This window comes from Anser cygnoides, chromosome 7 (assembly GCF_040182565.1).
Source record: "Anser cygnoides isolate HZ-2024a breed goose chromosome 7, Taihu_goose_T2T_genome, whole genome shotgun sequence".
NCBI lineage: Eukaryota > Metazoa > Chordata > Aves > Anseriformes > Anatidae > Anser > Anser cygnoides.
In genome coordinates this window covers 24616966-24632620 of record NC_089879.1, presented here as the reverse complement: position 1 = coordinate 24632620, position 15655 = coordinate 24616966, and the positions used below count along the sequence as shown (strand labels likewise).

At 43.8% G+C, this 15655-nt stretch overlaps 1 protein-coding gene across 7 annotated transcripts in view; it reads right to left on the bottom strand.

The window, feature by feature from the left end:
- The window catches only part of MICU1 (mitochondrial calcium uptake 1), a 97545-nt gene that overhangs the window by 29740 nt on the left and 52150 nt on the right, over positions 1–15655 (bottom strand). For 5 of the 7 annotated variants that reach the window (XM_067000275.1, XM_067000276.1, XM_048069349.2 and 2 more), the window contains 2 exons: positions 11132–11197; positions 9810–9924 (listed from right to left, as the gene is read on the bottom strand). In XM_067000275.1, the coding sequence (XP_066856376.1) occupies positions 9810–9924; positions 11132–11197 (181 nt within the window). Of the gene's footprint in view, positions 1–9809; positions 9925–10038; positions 10836–11131; positions 11198–15655 lie in introns of those variants that run through there. The other 2 variants (XM_048069354.2, XM_067000274.1) reach the window with 2 other exon arrangements.

Below are 15655 nucleotides of genomic sequence, written 5' to 3'. Positions count from 1 at the left end.
TTTTTTTTCCCCAAATTCAGCTAGTACAAGAGAATTTATTTTGCTCTGCTACTTTGAAATACGTGCCACCTATGTGAATTATGGTGCTTGCTGGGATTTCCAGAGAATCTTCCGGGCTGTAACGCGTGCTCAGGTTATACGAAATGATCAGCTGAAACTCAGCCCTTCTTTGCTCTCAATGTGGTTCTTCCCCCCAAAAAAATCTGGCAGCAGGGTGCCAAGAGGCTCATCCCCTGTTAGCCTCATTGGCTTCCATCAACTTAAACATTTCTTGAAATGCTAAGACGTGAGAAGATTTTGTGCAGCCACCTTTGTGTTAGGACCTCTCTCAGACAGGGATCGGGGCAGAAAAGAAGAATCACTCAAAGACATTAATAGGGAATTACCTGAACTGGATTTCGTACCTAAGTTACAGCTTGAATTTAAGGCCGGAAGATTTTTATGTTGTTTTCCCCTTGGCATAATAAACTGGAACACTTTATGGCTAGAAGATTCAGCAAACACATTAATGAGATTAGCTTTCCAATCACTTTGAACCTTACAAAGACACATAACCCCATTAAACTCGATTGCATGAACAACCCGTCACTCACCACTTGATCTATGCAGCACGTAGAGCCCTGCAGTAATCAGCTCAGGATCTCCAGTTTTCTCATGTTACATGCTATTACTTGGGCTTCAAACTCCAAACATCAAAACATGATGAGCCTCCTACATCCACAGCCATCACCAGCAGCATGTCGCGTGTTATTTCCCCTTTCCTGCACTGTCCTGGAGCAGAAGTGATGCCTGATCTGTCCCACATGCAGGGTGGGGAGACCTCGTGGACCTCTCACCCCTAACACAAGCCAACTTCACATTCTCTCCACAAATGCCATCTAATGAAAGGATTCACACAAATTCCCCGTTTCCTCGAAGAGCGACAACGTTAAGCACCTTCCAACTGCCCCTCTTAATGTTTAAATAATGCATCCAATTTCATTCCCTCTAATTGCAAGTACTGCATGAAAGCCTGTGGGTGATTTCTCCTCATTAGCCTCAAAATCTAGTGCTGCATTGAAAGTCATTTGCTCTGTAAGGAAATATGGGAATACACAAAACTAATCCAGTTACAAGATGCTAGGAGAAGAGTTTCCTTTGCAGGTCTCTCTTCCTCCCATCTCCTCTGCCAGGACACACGACGTGTATGCTGAGATTGCAAAACACGATGCCACATCCCATTCATGCAGACACGGGGTGAGCAGAGAAAGTGCTATTCACTTACCCCTCACAAAGGCCGTTCCCTTCCTTTCCCTTCTCTAAAGGCATTTTCAGAGCAGTTTATCAGAAGCCCCCGAGGACGACATCGCTCGCAAAATTAAAACGGACAGTTTTGCATCAAAATTCTGCAGGGTCATTATTTTCTAAGGACAGGAAAGTCTTTGAATTGGTAAATCTAATGACTTCATTCCTTTAACAAGCGAGACAGACTGTTTTGTCCTCTGATCCGTGCACCTAACATCAATTATTTGTAACAACTCTCCCACCCCACAGCTGTGAATCAGGGAAGGCAGAGGGCAGCGGCGACCATGAGCTCATCCGGCTCCGGCTCACGAAGACGCGTCTGTCAAGTCGCATGTCCCTGGTCTCCGGGCAGCCGAAATTTATTGGTCCCGAGCAAGACGGTTTCCTGCCTCTCCTCTTGGGCATGATGGTTCTGACCAAGATTTATTTATTGGGGAAGAGTTGTCCTGAGAGGAGCTCAACCCAGCCCTTTCACACTGCATCCCATCACTCGTGGTTACATCAGCCTCTGCGACTTGCACTTGGCTTCCTCTTCCACTTAGAGCTTGCAGGAGCCTGCAAACTGTAAAACCAGCTGCTCTCTGTTTGCCTGGCTAACTTCAGCTTCTTTTATTCTGTCCCCCAATGTTCTCTATTGCAGCATCTCTAAATTTCCCCAATGCCTCCTTAATGAGGATTGCTCAAAATGAACGCAGCATTCCTTGTGGAATAATCACTGAAAGCATTTAGAGGACTGTTTGCTTTTAATACAGCCTAATAGCCGTCTTTATAGGGAAAAAAAGGATTTCTGGCTTGTCCCAGGTGCTACGCTGAATTTCCAGCTCTTGATTTTGCAAAGCATCTCCTCACGAGCCTTTTTGACATTATTAAGAATCAAGGGCTTTTATTACAACTGATTTCCCTTGGGCAGCTAGGCAGGGCAACTGCATTTTCTTCTCCAACTTCCTTTCCAGTCTGTACGTGTTCGGTAGGATACAATAGAGTACTATTTGCTCACATGAACATTTTAAAATTTAAAACTGGTTCACCATTTAAAACCTTATTGAATTGTTTGTTCAAATAAAGCATGTTGAAGCAAAAACGTGATATGGAAACCAGAAGGCACATGCAGTAGCATTGAGGAGAAAACCAACCTTCACCAGACGACCAACACCTGCCCAGACCATCAGTAGGAAGCCCCAAGGGACCTCTGAGCAATTAGATGGGTTGATTAAGCACCTGTAAACTGATTATGTCATTTTGGACTATTTTGAATTATTCAAGGGACCGATTTGCAGCACTCAATTGCTCTTTATTGCCACTTGCTGTCACCAGAAGCAACACAGCCTAAAAGGCATTAAATGCTCGCTGATGAGAAATGCCAGCTTGCACTATTTCTGTACTTGTTGGATCTTCTTTTTCTCCTCTTTCACCAGAGAGCCATGCTCCACACTTAGAGATGCCTCAAGTCCTTTCTCCTGACTGCTGTAGGAGCTCAGGCAGCACACGGTTACAGCCACCTGATCGTACAGCATCTGTCTCGGAGGTACCAAACATTAGGAAATTATTTTGAGCACTCTTTTGTGCTCACAAGGTCAGCAAGCTGAAAGTTGATGCAGGCAAGATCAATCTCGAAGCACTCACAACTCCTTAGCAAACTGTAGTCATTTATACTCATTAATGTGAATTAATACACGCACACTGATGAGGAAACAAATGGAAAAACTCTGCTAGAAGCAGCAGCATTGTGGTTTTCTTTTAGATGTCTCCCTACAAAGGCTTGATGAACAGAGAGCGCTGAGAAGAGAGAGATGCTTTTAAAGCGGATCTTCATCCATCCATTATAATTATAAATTAATAAGCAATTACAATCATAAATTAGTAACAAGTAGGACCACAGTTAAAGTTTTAGGAATGGTGATTTCTGCATGAATGCTTTCCTGCAGGTACAAAATGGGTAGCGTTAAGGACTGGAGCATCCTCATCCCAACAGCCACCTGCAACACTCCCCACCAAGGAGAACAAGCATCGCTTCCTTCAGCTGTATTTGAAAGAGTTATTTGTCAAGGCAGGAGGTTTTATTGGTGATGTTGCTTAGAGGAAGCAAAGCTTCTGGCTACTCCCGTACTCTTCTGGAATATCTTGCCTTTTGGTGGGAACTTCAATGCAAAGCAGCTCAGGACATCAGCATCCATCAGCATCCATCCTGAAGCCCAGCAACTCCGCCAGCAAGTCCAGTGTGAAAAGAAAGATCAAGATTCCAACTGGAGAACTCTTGAGGAAAAATCAGTCATTAAAAGTTAAATACTCTTCTTCTCCTTCTATCCCTATGTTAAAAAAAAAAGTGATTTTCTTCAGCTTCAGAGTACATATAAGTCTATAATCAATCCAAAATTAACACAGTCCTCCTAAAGCAGAGGGAAATCATCTGCAGAGGTGGCTTTTCAAGCCTTGCAGCCAGAATAATTTTTCAGGCCACATTAAAAAGCTCTTACCTTTTTCCTCCAAAGATTAATCAAAATTTCTTTCCCTTAAGTTACATGAATCAGCAGGGCCACTATTCTGCCTGACTCTGCACAGCAGTCTTTTAGCCAAGAAACTTTTCTGTAGGTGTTGGAATTGGAACATTTTTGTCTGAAGGAAAGAATCAGGGTCAGGGAAAAGCTCACCCTGACAAGACCGTAGCCAGCAGCAGCTAGTTCATAGCGCAGGATTACACTGGTAGCAGGGAAAAACTAGATGATGCAGTTTCACATAACGATCTCCAAATGGTGTAATATTTTTTGAGAATGGGGTAGCAGCCTTATGGGGAAGCAACTATCCATAAAATATAGGTGTTTGAGTCCCTGCTGCAATAAATATGGAGAAAGAACAGAATATCCTCATATTCCAGATATTTTCCTCTTGAACTACTCCCCTACTTCTGAAAAGGAACTCAAGTCCCACCAACCCAACTATTTTATTTTATTGTATTTATTTTTTATGTTAATACAGTAGTGGAAATGTCATACAGAACTAAAGTAATCATCCCACAGCCTGGAGACCCAGCTACAGTAACCTGCCATTAGACCTGGTGCTACTCTAACTAGGGAAGGGTTACTTCTTATCGCAAGGAAGAATCTGAATTACCTCTGACAGAAATAACAAGAATACATCAGTGTTTATCCTAGTACACTAACTGGACTAAAACACAGATTTAAGCTTTAAAGTGGACTTGAAACCCCAACAAGAGCTGAGTGTCTGGCTGCATTACCATGCCTGGCTTGCTCTAAATCTGAGCTGGATCAACCCTCCTCGAGCACTGAGCCTCAAAGCCATTCAGCTGCATACAGCCACCCTGCCACCTTCCTTGTGCTGACACCAAGTGCCTTAAGTGCAGGGCTCATGGGATGAGGAGTCCACAAGACGAAGGGGTTAGGTATTTAGGAGCGTGCCTCTCAGATATACTAAACTGTAGTTTTGTAGTGAAATGCATGGATCAGCCAAAAGAAACAGCCAAGAGACCCACCAGAAGCATGAGCTATGATCCATCCTTTTGGAAAGTAACTTAAGCACATGCTGCCTCCAGATACAGAAACTGACTCCAGGCATGCAGCATGCTCTTCCTCAGAGCCATGTCCCAGCTGACCCCATTTTTAGCCATTTTTAATATTCCATTAAAGGAAAATAAATATATTGCCACTTCACTTTTTTACTTGTTAGCTTATGAACCAAGGAGACTACTGCAACACAAAATTTTGTATTTCAGCTCTAACGTCAACGACAAATGTGCACCTCAGTCTGAGATTTAAGAGAATCTGACAGCACCTAGGCTAGAGTACAGGGCTTACCTTTCAAGAGCTTTTCATCACTTACCACAGGGCTGACAGAACATGGCTGGAAATCAAGATTCTCTTTAAATGCTCCTCTGTAATATGAATCTGGAAACCAGCTGTGGAAATCACAGCCCCAAACAAAGACTGTTCGAAGCCATGCTCTCCAGGGAACCCCCGGGGGAAGAGGACATCCCAAACCTCTGCGGGTTCTGAGATATTGCCACAGGCAACAACAAATTGTTTTATTTCCTGATCTATAGAAATAATCAGGAGGAAATCGCTGGAGTTTCTCAATCAGAAGATCTTCTGTTCAATCTTGTCCAAGACCATCCCAGTTCCTTCCCCTGCGTTAATTACCTCCCAAAATGCCAGCTGAGACCTCATTAAAGACTAAGTCACACGGTAAACCATTAACAGGTGTTACAATCACATTGTTTTGCTGTCCAGTTTTAAGAAAAGTTTTTCAAACCAGAGAGATCAAGCTCTGCTTGGGAAGATCCTGGGCTGCCAGCTGGGAGAAATCTGCCCTGGTTCTGCACTGCTGTCCTTCAGCACAGCTACCAGCCCCTGCCAGAACTGGGATGCTGCACCAGAGAGCCCTTGGTCTGACACGGAGCAGCCAGATTTGTGTTCGTAACTCAGGCCTTCCCTTGGGAGAGGGTCTCTGTGCTGCTCAGATATGACTTACCGACCCTGCACAGCAGCGACTAGGCTGGCAGGAGTGTCCTCCTCCACAGCAGCTCTCCCAGGGAAGGCGGGATGCTCCCTGCACCATGCCTGAACTTCAAATAACAGCACTACCTGTGGTTGAGACGGTGGTGCACTGCAGTGACCCCTTGTGCTGCAAACCTGCGTGCTGTCTCAGTGAGATGTCCAGATCAGCCTGGACAGACCCTCGGGCATGTCAATCGTTATTCTGCTATAAAACCAGCACAGCCTGAGGCTACGGTATCGAAGCCATCCCTGCACCACGCACTGTGGATGAGACACACCTGCAAATATGTGTATAAGGAGATTGAAGGGCTTGAAAGTTGGAGTATTGATACAATTAACCACAGACAAGTATTCTTAGTAACTCAGAGCAAATGCATCTCCTTCTCTTACAGGAGCAAGCTGTATGGCACTTGGTGCTGCTGTGCAGGATTAAAACACCATCAGTAAGATCACAGGTCTCACTTTTGATCAGAGACCCACAGAATGCTCACAATGCAGTCAGAAAATCACTTCCAGAGCAAAATGGCTTGCAATTTATCTTCTAAATGGGAAAAAACCAAGGGAAGTCAATCTGTCCCACGCGAGAGGCTTCTCACAGGCCATTACCTGCAGTGGTGCTGGGAATTTGGGTCACAGCCAGGGACACGGAGCAGGGAAATCAGAAATGCCACTGGCTGGCACACCGTGCTCCAGAGAGAGCCTGCAGGGCACAGGGAAGGAGCTGCAGGGCAGCTCCAAGAGCGTTGGCAAAAGAGTAATTCCTCCAGCGTGAGCCCACGTTATTTAAACCTCCTTCCGTGCGGAGTAAATCCAGACACAGTGACAGTCCAATTACAGAAACAAGACCAACCTATTCTTCTAATGCCCAGCTCCTTTCAGCGCCCCTTAATCAAGCAGGCATTAGCACGCCTGCACAACGGACCGCATTTGCTCTGAGACTGCGGTTGCTGGTGATGGAAGAGCTCCCTCCCCTCTTCCTCCAGCTGTCCTTCAAGCCCAAAAGCAAAAAGCTCTTTGGTTTTCCTTTGGTTTCCCTTGCTTTCCTCTAGCACTTGAAGGAATGAGGTGAAACCCATCCACATTTTGCTCATCTGCCTACTTCTGCCCCAAATCACGGGGAGCAGCGGAAGCAACAGAAGCCCTGTGGTCTCGAGGCCATTCAAGCTCTAATTGCCTTTAATGGAAGGCTGTCTTTCTGAACGGTATTTTATTAGCTTTTTTAAAATACATTGTCACAGAAACACAGCAACTGATGAGAACAGACAGTGCTGGAGTGAGAAATGACTTCTAAATAGGACGTGGTGACAGACTTAATCTTCTGTGCAACATGCAAACAGACCTTGGCAAGCAACGTGCAGAAGTCTTCAGCCTTCACCTGCTTTCCTTCCCTGATAGTTGGCACTCAAGCCTACATTTCACGGAAAATAACCCAAATGAGCTTCAACTGCAGCTACAAAGATAAAGGAAATAAAATTAAACACTCTGGGAAAGCTCTATCAAAGCCCAGCAGTACTTTTGCAAGGAGATGGGGACAGGGAACGCAGGATGGACACGAGCCATCTCGGCGCTCACTGGGCATCACCTCCCCGAGGAGCATAACAAGATGCAGCCCTTTCCCTTCCTTGGGTGTTGTGTTTTCAAAGGGTATCATCACTGATCAGTTCTGAGCTCAGTAAGCCAGGCCAGACCACGACTGATGTCACCCCATCGCTTCTGAGCACTGCAGAAGAGCACCTCTTCCTCCCACCGCACAGACCCAAGCTCAAACTCCCTTTCTGATGACCTTACTGCTCAATAAGCCCTCTTCCTTTTTCAATATTTTGAGACTTTTAACTGTTTCATGTAATCTACAGCCCTCTCTTGTCCAGACACATTCTCAGTACTGTTTAGGTAACTCAAACATTAAGAAAAATGATCTTGACTTGTCAGGTTTAAGATACACTCTTCTTCATTCTATTTCCTGGAAGAAAAACCAAGACCTACTGGATTCCTGCAAGGCAATGGTTACTGCAGGCAAGTGAAACAGGCAGGGTGGCATAACAGTGAGCTTCCCACCTTTACAACAGGGCCAGGTTTAGTTTATTTTAAAAAAGCAAATGCTTTAAAAATGAAAGTGAGAGTCTTACTTGGGGGAACTGAGTGTTAACGGTAGCTCTAGAGACATCCAGCATGATCCAGCACGGCTCTCAAAGGACAAACCACCCCACATACCTAAAATGCAGCCCTGGAACATTCTTATTTTCCCCAGTTTTGAAATTTCCTACCTTGCCCACCCTACACATAACTCTTCAAAGCACAAACTAACCAATTCTGTCTCCACTGTTAGTCTGACTCCCCAGTAATTGTGGCCATGCTTAAAAACCTAAGAATAAATGAAAATACATCCTGTCTGCAAAACACTCCAGTATAAGGTTGGCTGCTACTCTAATGCAGGGTGGTAGTTTGTTTTATTCTTACAAAGACATTAAACCAAAGCAAGAAGGAGTTATCTATTTTTATTGTCTGTGGAAGCACATGCAGTTCATTTTGCATCGTGCATACTTGATTAGCAGCTTGTTCACAACAACTGGTACAGCCATAAAAAGCCAAGGGCATCGATGTTTTCTAAGCCACATTTGGTAATGTGATATGAAAGATTTGAGGCTGTCTGCAGAGACTCAGATTAAAAGCCCTTGCTATAAACGTGAAGATACCTTAGATAATTCTGGCACAGTCTAGTCTAAGAGAAGAACAGAATGGCAAAAATCTTGAGCCAGTTCTGAGACTCAGAAGACAGAAAACAAACAAACAAAAAAATCCTTGGCTCAAACAAGTGTTATCTATCTGTGTTTGTTTTTGCGACATGAAGGTCACATACAAGCCTTCCCTCGCCAGGTCAGTTTGACAACAAACAAGACCTTGAAGCTGGCTTCTCCCCTGCCACAGAGCCTCCAGAGCAACGTGTTCAGTAAAGAGCTGCTTCTTTCATGTGTCCACGTTACAGCAGGCAGGAACACAGGGAAGAAAAAAAACCACAAAACACCATAAAACACTCGCTGTTTCTACAAAACACAGTGAACTATCCGCCTGACCCCCCTGAACAAAGCAGGCAGTAGTGGGGACTTAGAGTAAAACGTCAAGAGCCTGGATTTGGTTTTTAATCAGGCCATTACACACAATTAGAGGGCCAAACTTTTCTTGTATAGAATTTATGCTTTTTTTACTATTTTTTTTTTTTTGAAAGTCTGAAAATAAATTGTCTTGGTTCATTTGAAAAGCGGCACATTTCCTTCTAACAGGACTGGAAAAGTACAGATTTGTAGACTTTCCTACTGATGATACAGCATTGTCTGAGGCGATCTACCAGGATGGCTGTTTGCCTTCCCCCTGAAGGAAGGCCAGAAATGCCATTCCATGTTACCGAGGGCTTCTGTTTCACTCTTTCTTGCCAACAAAACAAACGTAAGTCCCAGCACTTCCAGAGAAGAGACTTTGCTGGGACAGATTAGCAGATCACCGAAATATCACAAACGCAAGTCAAGCACAGCAGTGTGAAGACAGAAGGCATCTGATGAGCCTTGTTGAAATGTAAACTGCTTAACTTCTCTCCTCATTGGATTACATCAAGCATGAGTGTGAGCTTACCAAATACAGCTGGGGAAGAGTTTGTACAGTTTTGTAATAAGCAGTGAAGAGCTGGAAGGCAATATTCACTCAAACATGAGAATATCACATAGTTAACCAAAGAATATCTCTCCGTTTACAGTTTTGAACAGCAGGTTCAATGACTCATTCAAAAAAGCCACATTTTTTAAAAAGAAATACTTCTTTGGAAATCACAGATAAGCTTATCTTTCCAAACTACTTGAAGCTAACTCTAAAATGGATGAAGTAGCAATAGCAATTGTTTACTCAGCTCAAGTTTCAAGCAATCAACAATCCCTTCTAGGGAAAGGCACACAGAATACATCAGAAAGCTCACTGCTGGTAAACCTTCAAAACTGAAAAGCAGTGATTGCAGAGAAAAAAGCTACTTACTGGATAGGACTGTCGTGAGGAAAATGTAGTCAGAAAAAGAAATGAGTCCGCATTCTCCAAGTGCATAAAAGATGCTGTCTTCATCAGCAAACTTCTCTCGCTCCTGGGACAACTTCTGTTTATTCGTCCAACCCGAACCCCAAAGGGAGAAAATAAAGCAATCAATTAAACACAGAATCTGAAGGCTTTCTTTGTATCCTTACCACCAAGCCATTCCACATACACACACCCCTACTGTCACCATTGATATTCAGTGGACCTTTTCCAGCCTTCAAATCTGTCAGAAACAGCCTGCAAAGGTCAGTGCTTCCCTATCTCAAATCAGGGATGAGGAATTGCACAACAATTGGCTAAATTTAGCTGAAATACAGATAAACTAAGTCAATCTGGCTTAATGTTGTCTGGATCTGAGAGAATATAGAGCTACAAAAGTCACGTTTTTATAATATAGGATCCAAAAAGGAAACTATTAGATTTCACTAATAGCATTTTAGTTTTAGTTGTACTTTTTAGGAGTAGCCAAGAAGGAATTATTTCACAGGAGTATAAAGTATGATTAAAGTTACTGGAAATATGTAGTGATCAGAAGGATCCAACTCAGGAGTGTGTTTAGCAAGCTCACTAAGGAGGACCAGGACCAAAACCATACCTAAACTTCCTCTCTTGCTCCCACTTTACTTCCAACACCTTGAAGTTTAATAGAAAATATCGCGTGTTTGATCACCTCACCTCCCTTACTAAGCTAAAAGTCCAAGTCTCTTTGATCCGCTGAAGCTTCAAAGACTGAAAAGGATCCGTGAAACTGTTAGGAGCTGAATTCCACACTGGTGACCCATTTTAAGAACAAGGCAGGAGGAGGCGCACATGCACACAGGAAAACAAAATAAATATAAAGAACAAGCGTGGATGAGGTTATTTCATAGAAACCAGATCATGCAGGCATAGAAGCACGGTCAAAGCAGGCTGAATTTAGGAACGGTTTTAGGAAAAACCACCAACAAACAGCACCACACGAGGGTCCAGCTACACAACTGTCCCCCACCATTACCTCTGTCTAGCGGAGATCCCATCATATACAAGACAAAGGAAAGAAAACTGGTTAACCAACAGTAAAACAGGCAGGCAAAACACAACATCAAGTTGAACAGTTAGACTTGCCAAGAGCAGGAAGGTTCTGAAGCAACCAGGTGGTTGCTTTGACCAGAGGCTGCTAAGAAGCCTAGGGCCACGTCCCAGCAAGAGTTAGCACTGAGCCCCTCAGGGTGAGGCCCCCTGCCTGCAGCTGACGTCTCTCATCTGGCTTAGTTTGGGAGAGAACTCACCATTTCGTGGGGCTGCAGATTGGGGAGGAGCTCAGCTAATAATTTAGATGAAAACTTAACCCGTATCTGGCTTGGAAACCACAAGAAAAGAGACAAAAATACAGTTTTCAGGAAAAATTTTCAGCTCTATAGATCCTATACAACTCTTCACAGCAGCTCGTCCTTTACTCTCAGGCCAGCATCAGGAATTGAGTAAGAGGCGGATCACTAACAGCAGACATTAATGGCACTCATTTCATGCAAAACAACTGATTTACACTTGCGGGATACCAGGCTGAAGTATCATTTACTAAAAGGCTTTTGCCTCCCCTTCCCATCAAGGCTGATCCTAGGCAAAACTGGCTTCACGCTGGCACATAGCTAAGGACAAGGCAACACCAGCTGGCTTTCCTTAGAGCTAAGGGAAGGATCTGTGGAGAGAGCAGCTTTCTGCTAGCGCGTGATTTACTGCCTCTGATCACCTTCAGCAGCATTTACCATCAACTAGCTGGTGGCATCCACCTGCTTCATCCGCTCTAGGAGCCCGTGAAGACACTGCAGAGGTCGGTTTATTAATTTTCACGGATCTTGTTTCTGCACCTAAAATTCACATCCAGCAAGCAGCTCCAAACAGCCTCCATAAGCTTAAAACCCACATCCAGAGACTAACAATAAAACGGATATTAAATTAGCTGCTCTCTGAAATACAAAGGTTTAGACAGATGGGAGAGAGAAGCATTTCTTCGTTTGCATTTTACTTTGGGGAAAGTAAAACAAATTTCAAGCCCTTACTTGCCAGGAACCTGGGGAAGGCGCGGTGCCACCGCGGTGCTCAGCCTGCCTGCAGCTAGCAAGAATTTCTCCCCCTGAACTTAACGGGGTAAAATAAAGCGTACCCGAGCTGCTGCAAAACAACTGACCCAATCAATAAGGTTTTTCAGGCTCCCAGTGCTGGGAGGACAAAAGTTTTAAAAAACGTACAGCTCCCCCATTTATTTCCTCCTGGCCCACTGGGACGCTGTGTTTCACTGCTTGGAGTGGAGGGAAGCTCTCCCCACTACAGCAAAGGCTGGCGCCATCCTTCTTCCTCCCTACATTTTAGACCATATTCTCCTGAATTCTCTTAAAATCCCTACAGAAGAATAATTTAAAAAAATCCTTCACTCACTGACAGGTGGATTTGGGATAAGCTGCTATCCCCTGTCATCAGCTAACACAGCCCAGCCACTCCTCTAAGCAGAAGTCCAGCACAGAATTACAACGAGGGTTTGGATGCCCCAGCCCGGCTCACAGTTTAACGCTAGCTGGGAATAGAAGAGGATCTGTGACGGGCATTTTGGGAGATTTGTAAGGAAGATACACAGCAGTACACACAGCCAGGCTGCTATCAGGCCATATCCCTGCTGCCACCGCAGCGCTGAACGCCAACCCTCCACCAAAAGGGTCATGAGTGGCAGCAGGAAACTGGAAAAAAAGCTTTCCATCCTCTTCTGGAGACGAGTTACCTTCATAAATTACGCGTTCAGTTATCCATTTCAGCTTTCACATTTTTTGCCCTTTTGTATCTGATCTGTATCTAATCTTCAAAGCGCTCAGTGACAAGTCAAACATCTTCAATTTAAGTTTTTTTTTTTTCTGTTAAACCCATTCCCAGAACCAGCATATTGCTTAAAATCATTCAGCGCTGCCCAAAACACATCCACAACTCAGCATTTGCAGGTGAGCGAGGCCCAGGAAAGGTCGACAGTTATGATGTCTTCTTTAACCAGGCAGTAAATTTGTATCAAACGAGCACACCAGCAAGCATCCAGATTAACACGTACAAAAGAAGGAAAAGAAAAGCAAATATACCATTGATTTCAGCACAAGCACGGCTCTAAGTTCAGTGAGAAGCTGCCAGTCTTGGTGGAACAACTCATTACACTCAGGCCAATTATCTTACAATATCACCAAACACCAACAACAGGTAAAAAAAACGTAGCTGGTTTTTGAAATACAAAGCTTGGTTTTGCCCTTCCCAATCCAGACCCAAGCCCAGCAATCAGCAGCTCAAAGACAAGTGCCTCTAATGAAATAACTGATATCTTTCCCCCAGTATTTTAAGCCACGTGGGTTAAACATACATTTCAGTGGCACCCAGTAACAGCCAACAGCCTCCCCCAGATCCCTGTGCTGCAGAAAATGAAGTTGCAAGCCATACGCAGACAATCCCCCAGACTTGTGTTTATGAACGGAGATCACAAGCAAGCAAAGCACCCAAAGATATAACACAAACTTCACATATTCTGCCCCAAAACCAATGAGTTACTGGAGCATCCCTCAAGCCAAAGACATGATACAGCTCCCAGGCACGGGCAAACATACACGAGCTGAACCGAAGCTTCCAGGTACAAACAGTTTTTTGGGGAAAAAAACACAAACATTTGTTCATTCCTTTGCTTGCTAAACATGACCTCTACTTTGGGTTAAAAAATGGCTTTTCTAGGGCTGAATGAAGAGTGAAACATGTTGGGTAGGGATGGAGCCCTGCGCCAATACTGCTGCACAGGGCGAGCACTGCAGACGTGCCATCACTTGGGATAACCTGTGGTTAAAGCATCAAAGCACATGCCCAATCTGTTTAATGCTTAATTAAGCAAATCCAGAAAAAGACATAGTTTTGCAAATTAACGGTTGCCTTCTCTGTAAAGGCAGAGATGGTCACCGAGCTCAGCGTCAGTGCTTGCTCTGCACTCCTAACGTGCAGCTAGAAAAGCCCCATCAGCAAAACCCTCGCAGATCCATTTCGAAAGCTCCTTAAGGAGCAGCACTTGATTGGCCTCTTTGGGAAGAACATATTCTTGGTGAGTTACTTAACGTTGACAGTTTGTATTTCAATCTGGAGGAAAAAAACATGCACGTGGCACATTTATTCACATAACGTGGTTGTGTTTCGCTATCACCTTTGTACTCATGCGCACCAGAGCTTCAGGAATTTCTCGCCCTTGTGTGAACACTTACCAGGGACTGATGCCTTCCCAAACAACAGGAAAAAAATCTAAGTGCATGCAAGATTTTGTAAATAAGTGAGGAATTTGGGGTGAGCCATAACAATCTCCTATTCACAAGTATCATCACACTGCGTTTGTTCCCTTTTTTAAAAATAAATCTGAAGGTTACCCGTACTGCCTAATATAAAACCAGGAATATTTTGAATGGTGAAGTCAGCTTGCTGCAAAGCAGTTCTCTTTCAGTCCCAACTGACCACCTTCAATTATACAAACTCTTTAAAGACATCTCCTCGTACATTTCTTTTATGGGTAGCAATAGACAGAGGAAAAGTAAAAATGCAGTGCTCAGTGTGAAAAGAAATGGTCTTTTTTTGTCACCCCACAGTAGGGGTTGTACAAAATCTGTATTGTATGTTTGCTCAAAATTTCTTCGCTTGTTCTGAGTTCGCTGGCTTTATAAGGTGAACATGACCTTCCCTATTACTGCAGTTTGGGGATATGCATCTCTAAAAATGACGTACCTCTACGAAGCAAGGGGAGATGGTAATCTAAAGGAGTGTTTGTCTGAGATGTATTTTATAGAGAGCAACCCCCTGAGATCTCGCAAATCTCCTGCCTACTTTTATTTCCCCTATAAACACAGGCTGCGTTTTAAACTCACTGCTTAAATACTCAAGCTTAATACAGCCAATACTGATGAGGGGGGAACAATACTTTTATTGAACCAATACTTTTTGGGGGGTAACACCCATTATTGCTTGTGCACAGAACACGAAGCAGTACACGTGGTGATTATGCACTATTAGTGCATGATGCTGGTATATAGCTTGATACTCGGTGCTTAGCACAGCAGACAGCTCCCCTATGAATAAATAACCATGAAAAGGCCTTCAGAAGCAGATTAAAATATGGAGCCTTTCAGCCCAAATATTCAAAAGCCCTATGGGGAGAAACAGGCAAGGCAGGTCCCTCTGTGCTATGAAACAGGGACAAAAAGGGATCTGGGAGAGAATAAGGGGGTTTAGCGTTGGGTTTGATTTCCTTTCTTTAAAGCTAACTTTATAATGTGGATGTGAAATGTCATTTTACACTCCTCCTGGGATTTTATATCACTTTTGCATTGCTGAAGAAATAAACATTTTCAAATTGAGGGTTGTGATGGAAGTCATTACAGCCCAGGAAACCAACCCAAACCTCTTTTGGCAGTGGAGAAGTTTGCATTAGTAGCAGCTCTAGGTAATTTATTATGAAGTCTACATATTAACACAGGCAAATGCAAACAGAGTCTGCATGGCAAATGGAGGTGGGTGTTAGAGCACAGGAAGATGCTTATAACTTGCCCTCAGCTGATAAATACTGCAGCTCACGACCTCTCACGAGTGCATTTTAATAAAGAGCTTTTAAAAACCATCTCCTTCTGGGGTTATTTGCTTATCTGTATACACAGCGGGGCCCAAATTCACAGCTGGACATAGATGAAGTTGTTCTGCATATATCTTTCCCTCCAAATTTGAATTTGGACACATACAGAATCAAAAATTAGGCAGCAATGATT